The sequence below is a fragment of the Protopterus annectens genome, chromosome 12.part0, assembly GCF_019279795.1.
Source record: "Protopterus annectens isolate FY-2018-M chromosome 12.part0, PAN1.0, whole genome shotgun sequence".
In the NCBI taxonomy this organism is placed as follows: Eukaryota; Metazoa; Chordata; order Ceratodontiformes; family Protopteridae; genus Protopterus; species Protopterus annectens.
In genome coordinates this window covers 1,187,444,258-1,187,469,873 of record NC_056746.1, presented here as the reverse complement: position 1 = coordinate 1,187,469,873, position 25,616 = coordinate 1,187,444,258, and the positions used below count along the sequence as shown (strand labels likewise).

At 41.7% G+C, this 25,616-nt stretch overlaps 1 protein-coding gene across 4 annotated transcripts in view; it reads left to right on the top strand.

The window, feature by feature from the left end:
- The window catches only part of LOC122817080 (ankyrin repeat domain-containing protein SOWAHC-like), an 877,444-nt gene that overhangs the window by 476,510 nt on the left and 375,318 nt on the right, over positions 1-25,616 (top strand). For all 4 annotated transcript variants that reach the window (XM_044090234.1, XM_044090232.1, XM_044090233.1 and 1 more), the window contains exon 8: positions 395-400. In XM_044090234.1, coding sequence (XP_043946169.1) covers positions 395-400 — 6 coding nt within the window. The remainder of the gene's footprint in view (positions 1-394; positions 401-25,616) is intronic.

Below are 25,616 nucleotides of genomic sequence, written 5' to 3'. Positions count from 1 at the left end.
ATAAGAAAGACTTTAGCAATAGACATCCATCATGGTATTTTTTGCCATCAGACTTAACAGTCAAAAATGCTGTTTGCTAGTCATATCTAACACTAACTGTTACTTTTCAAGTTATTTCTTTTAGTGTATAATTGTGTCTTTGCAGGAGTCCATTCAAGGACTGTGTGCCACAATGGTTGCATTTTCAACTTCAGAGTTCCCTGCCATATATGGGATTACATCATTTTCAAACTGTTAAGTCATTTTAACTTAAAGGAGAAACACACCCAAAAACTGAAAAAAGCATGTTTTTCAGCATATTTTGAACTTTTCTGTATTACTAATGTCTCTGTTTCTTTGTCAGTGCAAATGGTCATTATTTTCTGTTTTGTTTTACTTGAAGATGACGTGAAAGGGGTTTGCCATGGGTAGCATGATTTTGTTTTACTGTCAATGCTTTTGCCTTCCTGATGTCATTTTAGAGGCATAGAGAGAGCAACCCCCATGATGAGAGAATCATTTACCATGTTTTTCTTTCTCATCAGCTTACAGCAGTACTGTGACTGCCTACCTTTGACTGTCAGCATCAATCTACATTTTTAATTACTTTGCTTTCTTTGATTTTCATTAGTGGTCATTTCTGATACAGCTTTTTAAGGAATATTTGAATGATGAGCTTGAAAATGTGACTGAATTAGTTGTTCTTTTCAAAGTAACAACTGTAGTTCAGTGTTTGTGTGAAAAATCTGACCCCTGTGATAAATAGGGGTTACGTAGGCTGAGACGGTATGGGTGTGTTGCATTCACAGTTTTAAATAGTTTAGGTAGAATTAGAGTCTTTGTTAATCTTCTTTCCCCAACTCACTGACTTGTGTCAACAAAACACTGTAAGTACTTCAAAAACACAGTAACAAAACACCAGACGAAATATTCACTTTTACAAAGGTTTAGGTTTATGCTGCTGTTCTTTAAGCAGACCTCACAATTGTCAACATTCTGTTTCTGGGTAATAATAACAGTCAACGCATTCATACCTTAAACTACAAAGCAGTTTTTGCAATCTGTCCACAGAAGCATGTCCAAACTGAAGACTCATTTTCTGTAAAATTGTCTGCTCCTGCTACTGTCATCCATCCATCCTCAACCCCTTTTTCCCATTTTGTACATGGGGTCAGGGTGTCACTTCCACAGTGACAATCATCTTGAGCCAAGGTTTGTACCGCCTGGTGGCTAGCCCTGCCACGGTAGTTTATTCTCACCAATCACTCGCACATACACTCTAATGTACGTCCAATTTAGTGTGTCCAGTCCACCTACTGCATATCTTTGGAATGTGGGCACCCAGAGGAAATCCACGTGACCTCAGGGAGGACATGCAGACTCTGCACAGAAGGCACCCCAGCTGAGAATTGAACCGGAGAACCTCTTGCTGTGAGCTGACAACGCCAACTGCTGCAACACCACCGCCACCCTCCTGTTACTGGTATATTCTTTGAAATGTAAGGACCTAATTCTCACAGTGCTCTTCAGATGCTTATCTAGAGTGCTGACACAGTAATGTCCAAAGCTAGTGAATTTAAGGGGCTCTGATCGTTTGAACTTCACTAATTCATCATTTTTGTGTCCACAGTTGTTTAAACTTTACTGCTTCATCATTTTTTGTGTCCAGAACTGTTTCTGCCATTTCTAGGGACATGTTACTCAAAGATATTGCAACTGGAACTACTTCTGGTTCAGTATTACACGTAATTTGGGCTATTTTTGTTTGTATTTTTATTCTATTGGTGACTTGGTGAACCTCACTACATTTCCATTCCTAGGCCTTGAAGTTCTGTTAAAATGTGCAGACATTTTCACTATGTTTTCCACTGGCTTTTTGTCAAATAGTCATGTTACATTCTTAAAATATCTTAAGATATTTGCCTTCCGCCATTATTTTAACTTGCTCATGTCTAGTTGGACAGTCTTTATCCCAGCAATAGGTGCTCTGACAAACAATACTTTTGGATTTCCTGTTGTACATCTCCAGTGCATTTGTACCCAGTGATGGTGTTAGTCCCATGAGCAAATTTACCCACCCAACTTATTTTTCTAAATTCTTCTATGTGAAATGTGCTGTGTCTGGACTTAGTTGATGCCCACTACAGTGTCTAATGCTACAGTGTCTGTTGCCTCATCTCCAAAAATGTGCTTTAGGGCTATCTTCAGTGAGGCAAAAGTAAGTTCAGTACATGCTGTTAATGCTAATTTTCTATACTTTACATGTAAGCATGCAGTATCTGACAACTTAAAGGCAGAACTTCACCTGAGAGTACTATATGTTTATGCATCTAACTATATCTTTGCTCAAAATTAGTTATGCAATCTGACATGGAAACTGCACTTTTGTTTGATAATCTAATCAAAAGTATGCCTCATAAGTACTATATTTTCCTCTGTCATGAATGTGTCCAATTATTAGAGGACACAAGTGCATTTAATTTTAAGTCCTTGCTGTATCCATTGCTGTGTATGTTGTTTTGCCTGTAAGCTGCAGTACAGCTGTGAGGGCATGCTGTCATTTATCAGCTCAATAACTGTAATCCATATCATAACCTAATTTTTCCAGCTTTCATAGGACTAATTTTAATCAGTCACGTGGGATTCTATAGTTGAAAACCATTTTCTGCTACCAATGAAAAGGTTGACTAAACTAGTTGACATCTCAGGATAGGTGGTGGAAATTTATTTTTTGAGCATCCAGACTACAAAAGCATCACACTAGAGACAGACATACACACATTTCACAGTCAAAACGGCTGCAGAGATATTGCTACAAAGGCAGACTACTACTCAAAATTACAGTAAAAGTCTCCCACAGAGCAGATGTTGTTGCAAAAGTCTTAAAGGATGTGATTACAGACAAGTATGTAGACGATAAAGAGAAAGTTTAAGAAAGTTGTCCCTTTACTTTTGGTTAGATTAGCTGAATCTCCATTATCAGTTTCTCATTATTTTGTCAAATGCAGGAGCTCCAAATCTGTGGCACATAACACTGTCATGTGATGGGCATTGCAGATTACTCAGGTCACAGATGTATTGTTTGATAAGTAACCTGTACAAGATAGTACTACATCACTGCCGTTCATCGTGATTATACCTTTTCAGAAAAGTGTGGATATTTTCTTCAGTAAATTTCATTATGAATCAGTTTGGAGTCCAGCAGCTGGACTGAGTAAAATTATATCTGAAGGGTTGTAGATATGAAATATATCACCATTTCTGTCCAGTCATGAAACTGCTTTTCCTTATTCAACAATCTGCATTAAGGCGAAGCTGATTTTTCTTGGTAGTTCTAAGATCCAGTCTTATTTTGTTCTGGAAATTAGTAAATAAGTTGGGCACAACTGAAAATAAGAAAAAGAAAAAACAAAACAAAAAAGGATGTAATTTCATTCATTTATACGTGCCTTGAAATGCTTGAAGGCAAAATGCAATGTTGCTTTATTCAGATAAAGGTTTCTTTCTGCTTGTAAAATTTCATGATACCTGATTTAAAATATGCTCAGTTATGCTAGAAAATTTTCAGGTGGATATAAATATGACTTAAAGCACTAGTAGAAGAAAGACTGCTTCTGTAATGTGGATTCTGATGTAGAAGTGTTTTTCAGTGTATGCATGCCCATGATTATCTACTGTATTTAAAAAGTATGTATATTTTTTCTTTTTTCTTTTTTAATGTCGGGATGTCCTAATTACCTGTCTCTCTGCATATCCAATGGAATCACTGGCTTACAGTTTGTAAGTATGATGCTATTTAATTAATTTAGCTGTGTTCTGATTCTGCAGGAGGGTGTGCAGAGCATTTTATTATGTGTGTGTGAACTGTGTTAGATTATGACAAAATTAATACTGTTATTTTCTTCTCTGGAGTGCACATACCATGGTATAACATGCATTAACTGCTGTCTTTGGCAATGCCAGCTAGCTCACGCAGTTGTCAAAAATAAAAATGGTGTATAAAAGTACCCACACTGTGTGATTAACATTGCATCATTATGCATGATACAGATACATGAATGGCTTTCATACCACCAGCCAAGTTAAATAAAATAGATCCCCCACCCTCTTTGATGTGGCCTACTCGTAGTCTTATATTGCATACTGCTAGGCAGGCCTAGGCATCATAGAGGCAAAGTCATCTCCCCGGCCCATTAAATTATGCCAAGCCTTGATGTCGGGCATTATATTTCTGTGTTACAAAGTAAGTTTGTGTAAAATATGTTTAAATGTAGAAATGTCGCTGGAAGTAGTTAACAGAAAATGATATCCAGGTGACCTTCCCACATAATGCTTTAATCTTGTCTTTAATCTTGTCTGCTTTATTTTCAGTATCAGTTTCTTGTTTCTGTGTACCTTTCCCATGCATTCTTGAATTCCCCTGCTGTATTAAGACAGCAAAGCTGTTTTTTGTTTGTTTCTTTTGTTTTAGGATTGCTATAAATAGAATTTGTAGTGAGGCAGTGTCCTTTCTTGAGCTATATTTTGAACTTTAAGCTACTGTAAATGAGGGTACTCAAACTTTTTTTGTGACTGCTGAAATCTCACCGAGCTTGAAATGTGTTGTTGCTTTAATTAACTCATAAATTAGCTCATAGTGTTGCTTATTTTTGAAATGTATTTATTTTGTTTTAATTTTTACTTTTATTGTATAATGCTTTTTGGGTGATCGTACTGAAGTATGCCTGCCAACATTTAAAAAGCCTTGTTTAGTATTGCCTTTTTTCGTCTGGTTTAACAGCAGTTTATAGTTTTGAAAAATAAAATGCATTGTATTATTTTTCCGTTATTACTGCAGCAAGTTTACTTGAGGCTTATATTACCACCTTGTGTATTGCATGCTATGATTCATTCATACAGCATTGGTGGTATAGTGGTGAACATAGCTGCCTTTCAAGCAGTTGACCGAGGGTGCGATTCACAGCCAATGAAAGATGAAGGGTGTACATTTAGACACTCATCTCGATTGTGCTAAAGAGAGAGAGAGAAAAATGTGATGTTTATTTGGGGATTTGGGGCTGGCATAATGGTTAAGGTGTTTACCTCTCACATACAAAGTACAGGATTTGATTCTCACCTTTGAAGGGAAATTGACTGTGCTTAAAATGGCCTGCAAAGGCAGTTAGCCTACTACTTACCTATGAGTCAATGAATTGTGATGTGAAAGTTTGCTGTATATGTCAGATTGTTGCTAGAATACTTAGAGAATGCAAGTAAGGCTATGTAAATGTGCATATCAGTTAGCAATAATAGTGTAGGATGTATTTGATGAATTTGGTGTGATCTTGGAGTTATCATTTGCTTCTTGTCCTCAGCTTTTCACAGCATTCAGTGGCACTGTTGCTTCTTCACAATGGAAAGTATAGAAAATGAAGTCATTTGCAAGAGAGGGACATAGTGCAAACCCAAGCAAGGCAGTGACATAGAGGTTGTTCATGCTGCATCCTTCCTTTTTACCCAATAGTACATTAAGATGTTCTTCCATGTCACTGTTGCAGTATTCTTTACATTAGGGATCCCCTGCCAAGGGTAGCCCAATACCCGATCAGTATACCAAAGGCTTAGGACTACTAGTAAGTTGTACATCATACGTATGCTCCCCACTCACAGTACAAGACTTAAAGGTGACATATGGACATACCTACCTCAGAACTTCTTTCTGCCAGTCTGAATGCCATCTTTGATCATCTGTCTGAACACACCTTCATCTGCTGGTTACCAAGCCATTTCAGATAAGTGCCCCTTTGGTGTTTTTCTTCTTAGCTTGATTTTATTTCCTTTTGTTGTGACGTTACATGTCATCCAGAAAGGGAAAATGTCAGTGTTAGTGACAGACTCCCTATAAGGACCATCGCAAGCAGTGTTTGTTTTGTTTGGGTGCTTCTCTCAACCATACATCATGCCGATTGGTCCCTAAAACTCTTAATCTCTCCTCTTTGTCAGTTTACCCTGAGAACCAGTGTTTAAGTTGTTGCAGCAAGGTGCAAGGGTGGAATTGGCCTGGTCCAATGGTCAGTCATTTACCAAGAAGACAACTAAAAAAGTTAGCTGAGGTTCGGTTGCTGTACCACCTCCCCCAGACGTCTCTTTTGAAGCTGGTGAAAGCCTGGAGCATCGTCCAGTCATTCCATCGGACACCTCTGCTGCAACCATTTTGGAGGCCGGCATGGATCCTGTGTCTCGCGTGTCCTCGGAGGCTCTGTAGACATCCGTTATAGATATTGAGGGGGAACCGTGGCTGATAATATCTCACGGACTGAGGGGTGTTCTGCAGATTCTTGCCAAGGAAGAGATTCCTACTACTTTGATTGAGTGTAGACAAGGGTCCGAACCATCTTACTTTCTTTAGGGCAGATGTCCCCTTGAAAAAGAAGCAAAAAACAAAACATATTTCCCCTGCTCCTAAGAATTCTCAGTGTAAGTGGCAAGATTTCACACAAGGGTTATTTAATGCAGTTATGGCCTTTAAGCCCTCACAGGAAGTTTCTGTTCTTGGCCCCCCTTGGTCTTCTATTCCTCTTAAGAGACCTAGGGAGCAGGACTCTTCTGATGAGGATTTGGGCTCTGAAGAAGAGTCTTTATCTTATTCCTCTCAGATTCCTTCTCTATTAGAATGTGGTTCTGAGGAGGAGGACTCCATTAGTCCAGATTCTCCCTTTAAAGAGCTTTCCTTTGGGGATAGTTTTTCTTGGATGTTGGAATTTTTTAAATGGGACTCTACCCAGGTTTCTGATGTCCAGAACAGGTATTATGACCTCCTCCAGATGGTGTCTCCTAAGCCTTCTGCTATCCCTCCTGTCATTGCTGCCTTGTTGGACACTTTTTCATCAGCTTCTCAGGCTCCTGACTCTCAGCCCTTAGCTTCTAAAAAAACCTGATAGGTTTTATAAGGTGCTTGATGATTTCTTTACAGATGTCCTTCTGCTGATCCATCTGTATCTTATTTCTTCAGACAAACCTTCCAAACTCCTGCCTTTTACTAAATTACTGCTGTCTGACAAGGACGTAGGAAAGGTTAGGCAAAAAGGTGTACACAGCTGCTACCCTGGCCTTTAGGGCTGTTACTACCAGACCCATATGACCAGGTATGTTTTAGCTCTTCTCTCCCAGAATTTTCAGTTTATTTCTGATCTTCCTGACTCTGAGGAGAAGGCTTTCAGCCCTTTCTTTGTTGGGATCCTCTTCTCATCATTCTATTAAGTGCAGTTATGATGCAGCTGATGCTTCTTCTAGAGCTGCTGCCTTTGGTTCTGTGTTAAGACGTTATTCTTGGCTTCACCTCTAGCCTTTGCCTGATGTTAAGGCTAAATTGATGGAAGCTCCTCTTGACATCAAAGATCTGTTTGGTTTTGCTGGTGCTGAGCTTTTTAAGTCCTTGCAAGAGAAGGGTAAAGCCTTGCAGGAATTGAAACATAGTTTTGTTTCCCTGTTCCCAAACTTTAGAGACATTATCTTTCCAAGCCTACCTTTGTACGTAAACAGTCTCACCCTCCTCCCAAAGATAAAAAGGGTTCTAGAAGGGCTCCTCCTTCTAAATCTACTCAGATTCCTATAGCTCAGAAGCCACCTTTTCCAGACAAGCCAGGTTCTGTTTAACTATCTTCTTCCCTCCCTTTTAAGTCAAATTCCTTTATCTCTTTTTGTCTTTTTCTGTCTCTCTTCATAATTGGTTAAGGATAATGCAGGATTATTGGGTTCTGTCCATCATTTGCTGGGGTATTACATAGTATGGCAAGCCCTTCCTAGTTTTTTGGGCATTCTTCAACCTCCTCAGGAACAGCTGCCCTTTTTTCCAGATGTCCTTCACAGCCATTTATTTATTGATTGATTGATTGACATTTGTGGACCGGGAAAGTCCACTGGGCTTGAGACCCATTTTCAGTGGAGGCCTGGGGAGAAAAATTCCAAGTTACATGAAAATGATTACATGAATTTGTAAGGAAACAATTACTTATAAGGCAAGTGAAATAATACAGAAAACTATCTAAACAACACATATGTTGTAAAAAGGCACAATGCAGTAACAATGGAATATTAGCATGTAGGAAAATTATACAATTAGAAATATTTAACAGTACAGCTCATTTTATTTTTCTCTCAAAGCACCACCCAAGCAGTTTCTGCTTGTCAAAAGGGGAATGAGTTTAATTCCAGAATGCTTCTGGCTCCCAGGAAAGAAGGTACATGGAGACCCATTTTGGATCTTTCTCAGCTCAACACCCTTTTAAAGGTTTCATCCTTTCGAATGCTGTCCCTTCAAACCATGTTTCTTTTTCTTTTACCTCAGGCTTTCCTAGTCTGTCTGGATCTCAAGGATGCCTATCTCCGTATTCCTGTTCATCCCCATTTCAGGAAATGTTTGTGTTTCGCTGTTGCTTCCTTGCATTTTCAGTTCTCTGCTTTGCCCTTTGGCCTCTTTACTGCTCCAAGAGTCTTCACCAAATGTTTTGCCCCTGTGATTGCTTTTTATAGGATGAGGGGGGATACAAATCTTTCCTTACCTGGATGACCTCCTTGTTCAGGCTTCATCTCCAGAGACCTTATGTCATCACTTTCACTGTGCTATTTACCTTCTGCAAAGTCTAGGGTTTACAGTAAATTTCCAGAGCGTCTTCCTGACTCCTCCTAAGGATCATGTTGCCTGGGTGCAGGCTCCAGACCATTCCTATGCTGGCATCCCTGCTGCCTCCCAGGGCTTTAACTCTGATTGCCTTTTTTCAATCCATTCTTCCTCTAGTCTCAGCTATGGCCAGGGAGTTTTTAAGGGCACTGGGATACATGGCTTCCTGCATTTCTTTGTTTCCTCTGGTCAGGCTTTATATGAGAAAGCTACAGTGGTTCCTTGTCTTCAACATTCTCACCCTTTGGATTTTCCAATTCCTCTTCTTCCTTGCCTTAAGCCACAGCTTCAGTGGTGGATTCATCAACTCTCTCTCAATGCAGGACTTCCTTTTCAGCCCCAGTGCCTCACAGGAACTCTTTTTGGATGCCTTAGATGTGGTTTGTGGAGCTTCTTTCAGCTCTCTAAAGGTTCAAAGCCTTTGGTCCCTTCATTCAGAGGAAGGACCATATCAGTATCAAAGAGATGAGAGCTCTCCTTCTGGCTCTTCAGGCCTTGCATTCTCTATTCCTTCCAGGGCCCATCAAAATCTTTACAGACAATACCACGGTAATGCGGTACATCAACAAACAAGGGGGGACACCGTCTTACCTTTTGTGCAGACTAGCTCTTCTGGTTTGGGATCTGACTTTCCAGTATCAAGTAACTCTTCATGCTGTTTATATTCCTTCAGAACCGAATGTAGTGGCAGACTCTCTGAGCATGTCCATAACACATACTCATGAATGGATGCTTCACAGCAATGTGTTTTGGGATATTGTCTACCAGTGGGGTACTCCTCAGGTGAATCTTTTTGCCTCCCCCCTGAACAGATAGCTTCCTCTATTTTGCACCAGAATTCCATGTCCTCTGGCTCAGAAAGTGGACACCCTGCCTTTTTCTTGTAAGGGGATGTTTCTTTATGCCTTCCCTCTCCTTTCTCTCATACCTAGGGTCCTGTTTAAGATAGAACAAGACTGTCCCAAAATCTTGCTGGTGACTCCCTTTTGGTCTTGACAGCATTGGTTTCCTCGAGTTCCTCCTCTCCATCCCATAATGCCTCCTTACCCTCAGAATACCTCAGATCTCGTTTACCATTCAGCTAAGAAGCATGGGGATTGCGTTCCTCCTGCATTAACATCTGAAAGTCAACTTTGTCATTGTCCTTGCCATTGTCCTTATCACTTCTCCTTTCCTTCCTTCCACTTCTAATTCCTCTTAGGACATAGTTATTAAAAAAAAGTCTCCTCTATAGTTTTAAAGTTAGTAATTTTCACTGGTTTCTTCTATTTGTCTGGTCTTTCTCTCTTTCTCTCCCTTTCTTCCATTCATTTTTTTTTGTTAATCTTATATCTTTTTGTTTATCATGCTGAAAAACCTGATAAAGCTTTGGATTTTAAAAAATGCAATTCTTTGGGCATAAGATTCCCTTGTCTGATGCCCACAGGGAGTGTGTTTACTGTCTAGGCCTTGCTCACCTAGTAAGTTCGTTTGGTGGTTTTAATCTGCGTGCTCTCACAGACCGCCGCAATAAGTTGGAATTGAAGGGCTTACTTCCCCCTTTCACCCCCTCTATACCATCCACTTCAGGTGCTTAAACCCCTGTTAGAAAGCCCAGGGAAGCCAGGGAATATAGAAAGTGCCCCCCCGAGCGTTCCTCCTCGGAGTTACCTAGGAAGACACTGAAACCCCTCGTATCTGGTTATTGTGCTATCCACTCCCTCAGCTGCCCATGCTCCAGTTGCATCCTCAGAGCCAGGTTTTTCGGCTCAGGGCCCTCCTCCCAAGGAGGCTTCACCCAAGCCAGTGTCCAGACCACTTTCCACATCCTCCTCCATCAGGTCTACCAGGAGCTTGTTGGAAACCAAGATAGATAGACTGATGAGACAATTTCTGAAGGCGCAGATGCAGATGGGGGTACTGCCGTCTCTGTCCCCCTTCTGGATCCATGAGTAGACATTCCCCAGGACAGCTGGTGCTGCAAAGCCCTAAACCTCTTCCCACTGTGGAACCCTGTTTTTCTTCCGACACCTCCTCAGAGTATCCCACTGAGGAGGTCACTAGGATGAAGAGGTGTAAAAGTAGACACATGGATTCTCTGCAGGAATCCATCACTACATACACTGATTTTGAGGAAGGGAAGGGGTCCCCCAGATGTACACCAGACTATTTCTTCTTTGCGGACATCCCTAGAAATCCTCTGCCAGAAGGGTGGATGGTCCTCCTAAAGCCCTAACCCAGAGGAATCAGTGCTCTTGGAGGCCTTTGGCACCAGCCTGTCTACATTCTGGGTGTAGACCCAAGGAAGATCCTCTTATCGAGTTAGTTTCCACCGAGGCATGAAGGATCTGGACACTGTAGACCCCATACCCAAGTGGGTTGAGAGAATCTTAAGTGCTCCCTTGGACAAACCCCATTGGACTAAAGGGATCCTGGTAGATGCCATGATTGTTGCAGCAGCCACCAGAAAGGAGCAAGCTCAGGAGAGCTCCTATGTCCATACCCCTAATAGGGAGTCTGAAGCTTTGGACAGGTTTTGCAAGAGGGTTTATACTTCATCCACTTTTTCCTTACAAGTGTTAAACTATTTAGCCCATTTTACCAGGCTGTAGGGGGACCTCATCAAGGAACACTCTAGCTCGGTCCCAGAGTCCATGTTTGAAGAGGAACATAAGATGTTTTCCTCCAGGATGGCCACTCTCCAACTGATTTCTAATTTGTCCATGAGGCTGATTGCCCATGCTGCTGAAGGCACCTCTAGGGCAGCCGGTTCTGGCATTGCCATTAGCCGTCATGCCTGGATGCGGCTGTGTGACTTTGCAGTACCTTTCAAGGTGTCATTTGTCAGCACACCCTTTGATGGTTCATCTCTGTTTGTTTGGTCTCACAGTTTGTGACATACTCCCACAGCAAGAAGGATGGGAAAACCGTGTCTGCCATCGGAATCCATTTTTCTACATCACTAAGATCCTTTTCCAGGAATCAGCATAGAGGAAAAAAAACTGTGGTTCAAGAAAATCTCAGGGTCCTTTCCAGGATTCTCAGGGAGACTTTTCCCCTAGAGGTGGGGAGGGGGGGGACAGTTACAGTGGTAGACTCTGCCCCAGAGGCAGAGAGGGAGTCTGCAGAATCAAGGGTTTGGGGATTCTTCTTCTGACTGACCCTTTCACTGCACCTGAAGGGTTGCCCAACTGCCTATCTCTGGAGGCAGTCAGGTGGTGCTTATCCTTGCACCCAGAAGCCTGGATAGCCATCACAAATGATCAATGGGTGCAAAGGATCGTATGCAGAGGATACTCCATTCTCTTCTTAAACCTTCACAAACCAAGAACTTGCCTCCCAGATATGCCATCCAATCAGAGGGAGGCAGCAGCACTAGAAATTACAACGCTGCTACAAAAGAGAGTTATCCAGGAGGTCCTGCCTAATAAAATAACTAGAAATTCAGGATGGTCATGATCCAGTCCATCCTACCTATTCTGAAGATGGATGACTGGATGTGCTCAATAGACCTGAAGGATTTGTCCTGTCCTACCATATCAAAATGGAGAGGCGCTTCCGAAGGTATCTTCATTTCAGGCTGGGAGACAGCTGTTACCAGTTTTGAGTGCTTTCGTTTTGGTCTTACCACAGCCCCTAGGGTATTTAACAAATGCATGGCAGTAGTTGCAGCTCATCTCAAACTGCATGATTTCCATGCATTTCTTTATCTCGACGACTGGCTCCTAAATGCTTCAACCAGGCATCCATTCATTTAAGCCAGGGATTACCTGTTACATTTAGCTCCCAGTGTCAGTATAACTATAAACACACAAAACTTCCAGCTCAATCCTGTCCAGATAATGGACTTTATTGGAGCTCTTTTGGACACAACCAGAACTATGGCCTTTCTACCTGCAGACAGGGTATCCACTCTAAGGGTCATTTGTCTCAAATCCTAGCAATTCCATCTCCCCTTAGCAAAACTAGTTCTAAGAGCCTTAGGTTCTAGGGCTGCCATGATAACATTATTGGCCACAGCACGCTTACACATGTAAATCCTACAGTGGACATTAATCAGTTCAGTGGTTATTACTCCAGCATCATCTGTCTCTTCCCATAAAACTGTTGAAAGTTTACAAAGACTCTGTTCTCTGGTGGCTCCATTCCCTGGAAGTCTACCAGGGTCATCCTTTCATTCTTCCCCCGCCAAACACCACACTGACCATAGACACCTCCCAGTTGGTGTGGGGAGGGGGGCATTTTCTGGGATGGACAGTCCAAGGAACATGGTCATATCAGGAGACCAAATTGCATATCAGCATCCTAGAGATGAGAGCGGTTCTTCTAGTGTTGCAAGGACTACACAGCTTCCTTCCTCCCAGGACCATTGCAATTCAAACAGGCAATATGTGTATGGTTTGGTACAGCAACAAGCAAGGAGGAACCAGATCTTCCCCATTGTATCGAGAAGCAGTGAGAGTGTGGCAATGGGCGATCTTTACCAACCACTTTCTAGTCACAACACACATTCCAGGGGAGTCCAACATTCTAGCAGACAGGCTTAGCAGGATGGTAGTAATGCCTCACGAGTGGTCTCTGAACCAGTCAATGGCAAACATGATCTTCCACAAGTGAGATCAGCCTTGTTGCAACCTCTTTGCCTCTCCCCTCAACAAGTCCAGCAAGTTCTTTGCCCTGATCCCTCCACAGGGATAGCCCCCCCAAGAGATGATGTAGTCCATGCTTGGCCCTCCAGTCAATTGTAAATCATTTTCTCCTTTACCTTGATTCCCATAGTCCTTCAGAAAGCTCATTTCTTGAAGAGCAAGTCATTCTCATTGACCCTTTCTGGCTTCTCCAGGTGTGGTTCACGTTTCTATTGTCTCATCTCCTTTGTCTTCCATGGACTCTGGAGCCTCTTCCAGATCTGTTGTCCCACCCCTCGGTTCAGCCTCATCTGAACCTTCAAGGTTTGAAATTGACTGCATGGTTTCTCCAATTCCAGTGATGGCTAGACATTCCAGGCTTTTATCCCCGGTCTAACAAATCCTGATACCAGCTCGCAATGTTGCTACTAGGAAGGTATACAAGAGCAAATGGAAAAGGTTTTCTGTATGGGCTCGGCCATAGCCGGCTTTAGGCACCATCGAACTCTGCGGTCGCTGGGGACTCCCCAACCACAGCAAGTTATCTTATCCTGATATTTTGTAACATGTCTGTCAAACCGGCAAAAGCTAGTACAGCAATCTTGTATACTTAATAAACCACATGGGTAATCACTCTTATTTATACCTCCTTTAAATCATACTGATTACATATTGATTGTATAACAATAATAAATTTCACAATATAACATTTAAAATATAACAGAGGAATTAGATGAATTACAGTCACAGTTTCTAGTTTGAGGAGTTAGCAGTCAGGTAGACTTATGTTAGTTAAGAGAAGTGGTTATCATGCAAGGATACAATGTTGGCACAGAGTTTACAAGCATACTACCATTTGCACAATTCAGGTCAGTGTTTTACCACTGACACAGTGCCCTTGGTTTATTTAAACCCTGCTGTTGGACGTATTCTCCACTAAAACTAGCTACATAGCCAGCTTTAGGTCCCTGCAATACCTGTGGCTGCAGGACCCCCACCCCCCACTAATCATCCTTGATTGTGTGGGGGGCCCCACAAAAGCTGTTGATGGTTGGGGAAAATGAGGAAGAAACAATGTATTAATTTCCGAATTATGCTGTTTAACCTGAACAAGGCTGTGATATGACCCTGTTAGGATGACGTTAGTAATGAACATGAGCAAGGTAAGCACCAGAGAGATCGGCAGCCCAGACTGACTTATTTCAGTGCAAACTTTGGATTTTAAGAAGAGCTGATACTTTTGATCATTAGGGATGATTTTCTTTTTCAGGGAGTTTATAAATACTAGCAGAACACCAGATTTACTATAACACTGAATTTTTTGCTTAATAATTCAGTGCAGTCCCAAAAATAATAGAATAAAGGCTCAGAATCAGGAATACATTTTAAATATTACTCTGATTCACTTAAAAATTTAATAGACTAACACCTTTTGCATCAATGTGTATTTTTGGATAATACGTATAAAATTCAGATGTCTGGATTGATTCCCTATTTGTAATCCTGAATGATTTACAAAATCAAACCTTTTATGAAACAGAAAGCAAAAGTATGAACAAAATCAGGGAAAGTGTGTGACATCAGGGACAGTGACAGGTATGTGAAATCAGGGACAGTGACAGGTATGCATTACTGCTCAATGAGGTAAATAAGTGACTTACCCCTGCTGCTATTTGACGACTGCTAAACCGCAGTCTATGATCTAGTGTGGCAGTACTAGTGTTGCACAGTGTGAGTTGTTATTTGCTGAAATAACTAAAAAACTAGTACTGCTGTGGCTTGTGTGTGTGTGTGTGTGTGTGTGTGTGTGTGTGTGTGTGTGTGTGTGTGTGTGTGTGTGTGTGTAAAATAACACTATTTTTTATCTGTGCACGCACCCAATAATGCCAGGACACAGACGTTCTTTTTCTAGGTATCAGTAAAAATGTACCTAACAAATAATTATATTTTAAAAGTTAGACATAAAATATATCACAGAACATTCAGACACTTAGATCTTCTTGGAGTCTGGTAGTCCCCACTCACCAGACTGTATAAATGGATACTGGGCCTACCTTAATCATCTCTGACTCTGTGGGGGCCCCCCACAAAAGCTGTTGCTGGTTAAAGAAAAATGAGGAGAAAAAAATGTGTCAGGTTTCTGATTGAGCTGTTTAACCTGAACAGTGCTGAGGTATGACCCTTTTAGGATAAAGCTGATAATAGCCTCTGTTTTCAACCACACCCATTCTAAAACCAGCCCTGTTCAAATGTGTGTGTGCAGAAAGCTGCTGTAGGTTATGGTGGGCTGGGGACTGTGTGGTTATTGCAGCTTTAATTTTCATCATAGTCAAACCTTAGTGGTTTGCACATGAAGTCATTATAGCTTGTGTTTGAGCCATGGATAGTGTGGTCATTGTTTATTTACTTTTCTCAGAGGTATAAAAAGAAGGTTATTATAGCTTGTGTGTAGGGGTGGTGTACTGTCTCAGAGCAACAAATTAGAATGTATTACTGAAATCATTCTCACAGTCACACATCAGGCACATATACGTGTTACTGACTTTGAGGGTTAGGGGTGAGGATGTATGCTATGTATACGTTTATCAGCAGTCACTTATTTGAAATATATGACTAAAGCACTTTAAACCTCTGCTTTTATCCCAGTCTAACACCAGAGGGATGCATAGGCATTGACTGTCTTTTGTAGGGGGTTAGGAAGGCAGGCAGTATTCCCAGATAAGACATATGTATTCCCACAGCTGGCTTGTTAGTTTATTGTGTGCTACTGTTTTGTTAGCTTTGAACATTAAGCCTTGGGCACAACTAAAATAAGACTGACATTCTTTTCTTTTTCATGATTTTTGTGTAGATCACCATTGGAGTAAAATGCTGAGAAAATGCTTTAAAATGCATCCCAGACCATCTGTAAACCTGTGGCTTCTTGGGTCCTGGCTTATTTGAGTTGTTTCCTAAATGATTATTACTGTGCAGTCTTGTTCAGGAAAGGAGTGATGAAAGGATGCAAGGAAAACTAAAGCTGAACAGCAAGCTTGAACTTTATTTTTATTTATTTATTTTACATTTGTTGACCGGGCTGGTCTAGCTGGATACATGTCCATTTTCAGTAGAGGCCCGGGGAGAAAAGCTCCACATAGAGATACATAATAGTACAATTACATAAAAGAAGTTATACAGTATTAAGAAAAAATATTTAGGAAATGTAAAATAGTACAGTGAGAAAAAAAAAAATCGAAAATCTCCCCCCTTATTCCAGCTCATAGGTTACAGTGATAATTTATGCAAAAATGCTTATAATTAGTGTACGTAGGATAGATTGTAAATATTACTTATGAAGACATGAAGGAAGGGAGGGAATGAGTTAGGGGGAGAAGAAATTAGCCAGGGTTAGTGCAGGTGCATAGCCAGTGATTATTGAGATGTGATTTTAGATGTTTTTTAAAAAGTAGGAGAGAAGTCTGAGCTGTGATTTCGGTTGGAAGTTTATTCCATAATTTTCCTACAGAGTTTGAGAACAAGGAGTCACCTGCTGAGTTGTTTGATTTAGTTGTGTTAATCAGTAGTTTGTTTGAGGAACGTAAATTTTTGAGGTTGTTATATGGTATGATAAGGCTAGAGAGTATAGGAGTGTTGTTAGGTTGATACAGGGTCTTGTGGGCTAAAGTAAGTTGGTAAGATTGAAGCTGGTTAGGAGTTCAAGCCAGTTTAAGTGTTTAAGATTTAAGCAGTGGTGGGTTCTGAAAGGTGAGCCTGTAGCAAATCTAGCAATATTATTGTAGGAAGTTGCTAGTTTCTTGAGGTTTTTGGAGATATTAGTATATATGGGAGCAGCATAGAGCAGAGTGGATAAAAGGTGAGTTTGAGCTATGGCAGACCTAGCTTCTGGAGAAAGATAGTCTTTGATGCGATAGAGAGATCCTAGTTTCTTATTAATTAATTTTATTGTATTGTTTATGTGTGTCTCGAAGTTTAGGTTGTTGTCAATTGTTATACCTAGCAATTTAGTGGTAGGGTCAGGTGAGATAAGGGTACCATTATTAGAAATAAGATTTATTTGTACAGGGGAAGACTTTTGGGTTGGGGTGAAAAGTAGCAATTTAGTTTTTTGGGGATTTAGAAGAAGGCAACGGTAGGAGAACCATTGCTCAACAGTTTTAAATGCTTTTTGAGTAATTGACTGAAGTTCGGTTGGTGAGGAGGCAGAGCAGATTAATGTAGAGTCATCTGCGTACTGAATGCAGGTGGAGTATGGGATTTCAGATTGCAGGTCATTTATGAAGATAGAAAATAAAAGTGGACCTAAAATAGAGCCCTGTGGAACGCCGAGGGAGATTGGGCGGTGATTGGATAGTTCATTTTGCCAGAGTACGGCCTGATGACGATTGCCAAGGTAAGATGTAAACCATTTTAAAGATAGAGAATCCAAGGAGAGAGACTTAAGGGTGTGGAGAAGAAGTTGATGGTTGACCATATCAAAAGCTTTGGATAGGTCAGTGAAAACTGCGGATGATAGTCTATTGTTATTACGGTTGTTGTTGATATAGTTTGTGAATGATAGTAGGGCAGTGGTAGTACTATGAAAAGGTCTAAAGCCATGCTGGCAGTTGGCAAGTAGGTTATTTTTAAGAAGGTGATTGAGTATCTGCTTGTGAATGCATTTTTCCAGAATTTTAGCTATAGGGGATAGTAAAGCTATGGGACAATAGTTGGAGAAGTCATTGGAGATTCCACCTTTATGTAATGGGATAATATGTGAGATTTTCCAGATTGATGGTACTTCACCTTCTTTTATAGATCTGTTTATCAGAATGGAAATCGGGTAGGCTAGGGCTTTAGCACTTTTTTGCAAGAATTCCGCTGGGAGTTTATCTGCAGATGGGGAGGTTGGATTTAACTTTTGGAGAAGGGAGGAGATGTAAGAAGTGGATACTGGTTGGGGATGAAATTGTGGTGGTGGATTATGGGAAGATGTGGGCAAGTTAGATATATCAGGTGATAGGTGGCTAGCTAGAGTTTGAATGGTTTCTGTGAAAAAAGAGTTGAAGGCATTGGCAGTTTCTTTTGGATTATTGGGGTTAGATCCTTGGGGACTGGGTGTGATTGTTTGGCCTGGGTAGAGAAGATTATTAATACTAGCCCAGAAGTTTTTAGGTTGTCTGGTAGAGGATTGTTGTAATTGTAGATAGTAATTCTTTTTATCTAGCAGGATGGCTCTTTTAGTACTGTTTCTATGTTCTCTAAAGGTTTGATGGTCTGACGGATTCTTAGAAGTCCGCCATTTTGCCCAATATTTATTTCTAAGTAGGATTTTCTGTTTAGTAGTAATAGTAAGCCATGGGGCTGGTTTAGCTATGATTCTGATAGAACGGGTTGGAGCATGATGATCCAGGATAGCCAAGAATGTAGAATTAAAGTATTCCACTTCCATCGAGATCTTTCCTTAATCATAGTCTCTGTTCAAGACAGTATCGGATGAAAAGGTTGTGTAAAAAGAAAAAAAAACTTTTAGAACATATAGAAAGTTATGGCTTCTTGAAACAGCTGAGAGTAACACTAAATGTGAGAGAGGGAAGAAAAAAGTAATGTGCATGGTATGGGGAGCCCAAAAAGTTTGTGTGTGTGTGTGTGTGTGTGTGTGTGTGTGTGTGTGTGTGTGTGTGTGTGTGTGTGTGTCACAGAAGAGGACTGGAGGATGTGTAGAGGGTGTTGAAACTGCAGGCCTAGTCATCACTTCATTTACGTTCTGACCTGTACATAGAGGAGTTGTACTGCATCATTGTTGCAACTAAATGCCAAGTAACTGTAAGTGTCCGTTTGTTAGACAGGTCAACATAGTGTGGTGTATAGGCCTGTTGGAATGTAGGAGCTTGTAGCTACATGTCTGTCTCTGCGTACTACTCCTAAAAGTTTCAGCATGAACTAAAAGGTTGTTTAGGAGGGGTGGCATTGACAGGATGATACTTATACCAGAAGTGCCTAGGGATCCCCCTACTAGACATTTGCTGGGGGCCCCTCAAAATGGTAACACAGACCCTGGGTTTAGTGGACGTTTTTAAATTCTTTTACGGCTTCTATTCTGTGATTTTTTAGATTTCCTGCCCTTTCTCTTCTAGAATAGTACCATCTATTCCATGGTGAAGGTTCATGTGGCAGCTATTTCGCACTTCCACATTGGTGAAAACTGCTACCCTAGCGTCTTCTAAACTAAGTAAGGTTTTTCAAAGATACCTTTTTACTGTGTCCTCCAATCGAAGATCCATCTCCTCCTTGGGATCTTACTTTGATTTTACAAGCTCTAGTTCTTTATTCCTTTGAACCAGCAACTAAAGTGGACCTGAAGTTTCTTTCCTGGAAGACTGCCTTTTTGGTTGCCATTACATCATCAAAAAGAGATTTTAAGCTCCAAGCCCTCTCTGCTAAACCTCCTTATTTGATCTTTCATAAGGGTCGAGTTTCCTTACAGACCAATCCATCTTTTTTACCTAAAGTGACTACATAGACAATATCAGTCAGTCCATTCATCTCCCGATTTTCTTTCCCACTTTCCAGAATAAGGGAGAATACACACTGCATATTCTGGATGTTCATAGGTAGTTACGTTTTTATCTGGGCAGAATGAAATCCGACCGGCTGTTAATTTCTTTTTCAGACATGAGGAATGGACAGCAGTTACTAAACCTGCTTTGGCCAGATGGTTGCGAAACTGCATCACCTTTGTTTGTTCATCAAATGTATGCCCTTGCCGGGGGGTGTCAGCTTATTCGAGATCTATGGCAACTTCTCAAGCCTGTTCCTCTAGGATGTCAACTGATGAATGGTCAAGGTCTCATACCTTTATTTCTCGTTACAAACTAGATATCATTTTCAGGAATAGAGCTGTCTTTGGCTCTACGGTGCTTTAGAATATCTTTCCATAAGGGCCATCCTAGGTTTGATGTAGCTGGGGACTGTGTCCCACAGGTCGAGGAATGAATGAAAATGACATCAGATAAAGAAATTGTGTTCCATCTGTGTTGTTTCCCCACCCTCCTTCCTCCTGACCTCTTTTCCACGTAGACCCGACGGCATTGGTTTCTCTCAGGAACTTAGTTCCTGTAGTCCTTGGGTTGAGCTGAACCCTTTTCTTCATCTGTATCTATATAGATATCTTAGCTGTATAACTTTTAGCAAACTCGATCTGAGGTAATCTGAGGGAAGGAGGCATTTGGAGAGGAGGAGCATGAGCAATGAATCTTGAGCTTGGAAAGTGACAGAGTCAGATCCGAAGTCGAATCTAAAACCCACAGGTCGAGGAAGAATGACAATAGACAACACAGCTAGAATGCTATGGTAAGAACATAACTTTTTCTTTTCATCCTAGGTCTCTAGGTTTGGCTGTTTCTAAGAAAACAGTATTTTTGTGGATCTCTAAGCACCCTCCAAGAGGAAAAAACGCTGAGAGAAGAAGGGAGCCACTTTTGAGATTTTAAGTATTTTTTCTCTGTTTATTTGCTAAGTTTTTCTGCATAGCTGCCTAGCTTGAGCATTTTCTGGCTTGTTAAACTTGATTTCTGTATTAGTAGCTGTATTTAGAGCACAACCAAAAGCTGTTTGCTGAATTTCCTGTTTGCACTTAATTTTAAATCGTTTTTTTCTTAAAACTTGCATATTTTCTGTCCCTGACCTAGCACTCTTGTGTGGGGTCATTTACTGCACTGTTATAACTTGATATTACTTGTGAACCTCTGCTATCTCTGTAAAAAAAAAAACAAAAAAATCTTGCTTTTTCCCACTTTTCTGAGAGTTAAAAAGTTCAGTTACAGGCTTGCTGTTCCTGAACTGTTTGAAAGTTTCTGTGAGGCCATTTTGCTTGGGCTGAAGGAGGGTCTCTGTGTTTATCAGTGGGAGTGACTAACATTGAGCAGCTTCCCTGCCCCCGGAGAGGTGGTTACTGACTTGAAACTGTAGTTTTATTGGCCACTAGGGTCATTTCCATAACTCCTTCATCTTCCTCTCTTAAAACCTAGTTGCCTCGTGGTTTGAGCGTCTTTTCAGGCTTGTTGGCTGTTGGTGAAGCACCCTCCAAGAGGAAAAACGCTGAGAGAAGAAGGAGCCACTTTGAGATTTTAAGTATTTTTCTCTGTTTATTTGCTAAGTTGTTCTGCATAGCTGCCTAGCTTGAGCATTTTCTGGCTTGTTAAACTTGATTTCTGTATTAGTAGCTGTATTTAGAGCACAACCAAAAGCTGTTTGCTGAATTTCCTGTTTGCACTTAATTTTAAATCGTTTTTTTCTTAAAACTTGCATATTCTCTGTCCCTGACCTAGCACTCTTGTGTGGGGTCATTTACTGCACTGTTATAACTTGATATTACTTGTGAACCTCTGCTATCTCTGTAAAAACAAAACAAAAAAAAATCTTGCTTTTTCCCACTTTTCTGAGAGTTAAAAAGTTCAGTTACAGGCTTGCTGTTCCTGAACTGTTTGAAAGTTTCTGTGAGGCCATTTTGCTTGGGCTGAAGGAGGGTCTCTGTGTTTATCAGTGGGAGTGACTAACATTGAGCAGCTTCCCTGCCCCGGAGAGGTGGTTACTGACTTGAAACTGTAGTTTTATTGGCCACTAGAGGTCATTTCCATAACTCCTTCATTTGTCCTCGGAGGAGTGGTTTAGGGCAGTGACTTGTGGTTTGTTGGCCAATTTGGGTCATTTCCTGTCTTTTCCAGCCCCTGCTATAAAGCACGCTTTAGCGATTTAGCCGATTTAGCCGATTTAGCGGAGTTGCTACTGTTGCACACTAGGGCAGCGCCGGTTAAGCAGGTTTAAACTATTCGGGCTACCTAAAGTCCACTCTTCAAATTTTCCCTTAAAACTACCTTCCTCGAACTATACTACTGATCTAATCAGCGTATCCTATAATTAAAAAGATCATCTCTACTTGACTCCAAGTAGACTATTCTCTATCTGTTAAACGTAGCACTTGCTCCCACAGTACTTATTACCTTGATACGGCACTCTTGTCATAGATAGTACCCCAAAAAGGAAACCCCCCATTTCTCGGTCACCCACGTCCCCCGGAATCTTTTTTAAAGTTTTTGTCTATTCCTTCTAGCATGTCGAGGGATCAGTTGCTAGTGTCCTCTCCTGCTCAGCTGGTGAACCTGGGAATATTGAGGCAATGTTACAATTGCCTCATGTACACAGACAACCCTCTCCTCCTCCCACAAAACACAAATACATGCGAGAGATGCAACTACATGGCCAAACTGGAGGCTGAGCTCTCTCAACATAGGACTGGCAAGACCAGTCAGGAGGAGAAGGTTACCACACACACTATAGACCCAGTCTCACATATTACCATTACAACCTCAAATCATACACATAAACACACAAAGACATACTCGGAGGCTCTGATCAAAAATCTACCAAAACAGCAGAGGCCACCAAAGCAGACACCCAAACAACCACCACCTCAGAACACAACACCTGCAACACATAGACCTCACTGTCAGAGTGTCAAACAGTCACAGCCCTTAAGGCCAAACACAATGCCAGACACACTAGTCATTGGTGACTCCATAGTCAGACACACTGACGTCCCGCTCACCAGACTGAGTAAGGAGAAGGTCACAGTAAGCTGCCTGTCGGGCGCTAGAATCCGCCACATAACGCAAGCACTCAGGTCTCTCAACAGCAGGTACAAATATGATTCAGTCATTGTCCACGCTGGTGTAAACGACCTGAGGCGTACCTCCTTGGACTACATGAAAAGAGACATTGAGGAGCTCTCTGATTATGTAGCCCAGACAGGTATGACCCTGACCTTGAGCAGTATCCTACCTTCACCAAGAATGATGCCACAATACAGAGATAAGATGATCAGCTTTAACAATTGGCTTAAACACTGGTGTCATTCAAAGGGGATCCAGTGTCTGTCTGCCTGGGATGACATGCTGGACAAGCCACGCTGCTTCATAAGGGACGGCTTGCACCTGTCACCCTGGGATTCGGATATTGGCAAAGGCTCTTGCCACCCCATAGTGCCTTTTTAGGCAAGGCTCAAATTCTAAACTTACCACCCTAGAACACAAAAAGGAAAAAACTAAGGGTAATGCTGCTCAATGCCAGAAGTCTAAATCTCAAAATGCACGACTCGAGGCCCTTCTCAGTATGGAGAACATCGATGTCTGTGCTGTGACAGAAACCTGGTTCAAGGCTCCTGAGAGCACCCCGCTATCAGGTTTTACCTCATATCATGCGTTCCGCCCCAAAATCTGGACAATACCAAGAAAGGAGGGGTATCCATATTCATCAAGGACACCCACACCTCAAGACTGGTGGCAACGCACGATGCATCGGAGACCATCCAGGTGCAATTAACCATAGGCAAGACTGCTCTGCAAATTGTAGCATGTTACAGGCCACCCTCACAAACTCAGGAACCTCACATGGCCTTCCTGAAAACACTAGAGGGATAAATGTATCACCAAACACCATCATACTAGGTGACTTCAATTACCCTAATATAGACTGGGAACACTACTCAAGCCCAAACACCCTAGCCCAAAAGTTCCTGGAATTCATAAACTCAAATGCCATGGAACAACTAGTCACCATCCCCACAAGAGGAGATAACATACTTGATCTCATCATCACGAACATGGGAGCACAATGTTCAACACCGGAGGTGTACCCCTCACTGGTGAGATCAGACCACAAACTAATCTCGCTGGAGGTCCTCATCCCACCCCACCTGAAATAAAAAGACCACAGTAAAGAACTTCTCAAAAGCCGACTTCACACTTCTAAAGACTAGTGTGGTCTCCTTTAAGGCCCCGAGCTGGCGGAAAACAGTACTCAAGCCGCTGAATCACTTACAAATGCCTTCTACAAGCACCTGCAGGACTGCATGGATAAGGCAATCCCAAGCAAAACAAAGACTCTTTGTACCAAAGGCAAGCATCCAGTCTGGTGGACCCCAGCCATAAACAAACTCTACAACAAAAGGAGGAAGCTACTACAAGATAGAGCAAAATCCTTAAAAGGTAAGACACCCTTGATCACTATAAGTAAAAAACTAAGAGCTCTCATAAAATCATCCAAAGCAAATTTCGAGAGAAAAATAGCTAAAGACTCAAAAGACAATCATAAGGCCTTCTTTAGCTATGTTAGAAACCTGGGAGGAAACTCCCAGATATGCTCAGAGCTAGTTCAAAATGATGTGAAGATTACTGATCCTACAGACATTGCCAACATACTGGCTGACAGGTTCAGTGCAAACTTCTCCCCTCCCCAAAAGGAGAGATATCTATACCAAACGATTGCAGCCCCCAAACATCTCCAGCCCAAGTGAGAACTGCTCTCTCCAAAGCAAAAACACAGCATCCATGGGACCTGATGGTGTCCCCGGCTGTGTGCTCCATGAACTCAATGAGGAATTAAACCCACAGCTAGGACAGCTGTTTAATCAAAGTCTTACCTCTGGATGCATCCAGGAGTGGCACTGCAACTGTGGTACCACTTCACAAAGGCGGTGCCTCCACCGACCCTGGAAATTACCGCCCATTAGCTTGACAAGCCTTATCTGCAAAGCCATGGAGAGGATCATAATGGACCTCATAAATAAAGACATAGGGAATTTGCAGACTTTGGATCCAACCCAGTTTGGCTTTGTCAAAGGCAGATCATGCCTTTTAAACTTGGTTGACTTTTGAAACAGTCACCAAAGCCATTGATGAGGGAAAGGCAGTCCATACAGCCTACCTCGATCTGGCTAAGGCCTTCGATACAATACCCCATTCGGGTATCATTGAAAAACTCATCAGCTTAAATGTCAACCCATACATCACAAGATGGGTTGCAAACTGGCTGAGTGACAGAACCCACAGGGTCAGAGCTGCTGGCGCCATGTCAGACTCAAAGCCTGTCACAAGTGGTGTCCCACAGGGCTCAGTCCTGGGCCCACTCTTGTTTGGCATCTACTTTTCCAAGTACAAGCAAACACAGGAGGGTTATGGCTGACAAAGTTTGCAGATGACTGCAAACTGGGCCATAGTAGAAAACACATCTGACACAGATATCCTTCAGAAGGGTCTCACAGAAACGGATAACTGGTGCCAGAGCCACGCCTAAAGTTAAATGCCAAAATGCATAGTCATACCCTTCGGGAAAAACAAGGTTACCCCTAGCTACCAAATAGGTGGCAATCCACTGAGCACAGAAGAAGTTATCAGGGACCTGGGGACCCAGGTTGATAGTAGTCTGTCATTCGACACCCATGTAGCTAAAGTAGTTAGGAAGACCTTCTACATTGCCCACCTTATCATGAAGGGATTCTCATCTAGATCAAGGGAGGTCATAGTCTCCCTTTACTCATCACTCATCAGACCAATGAT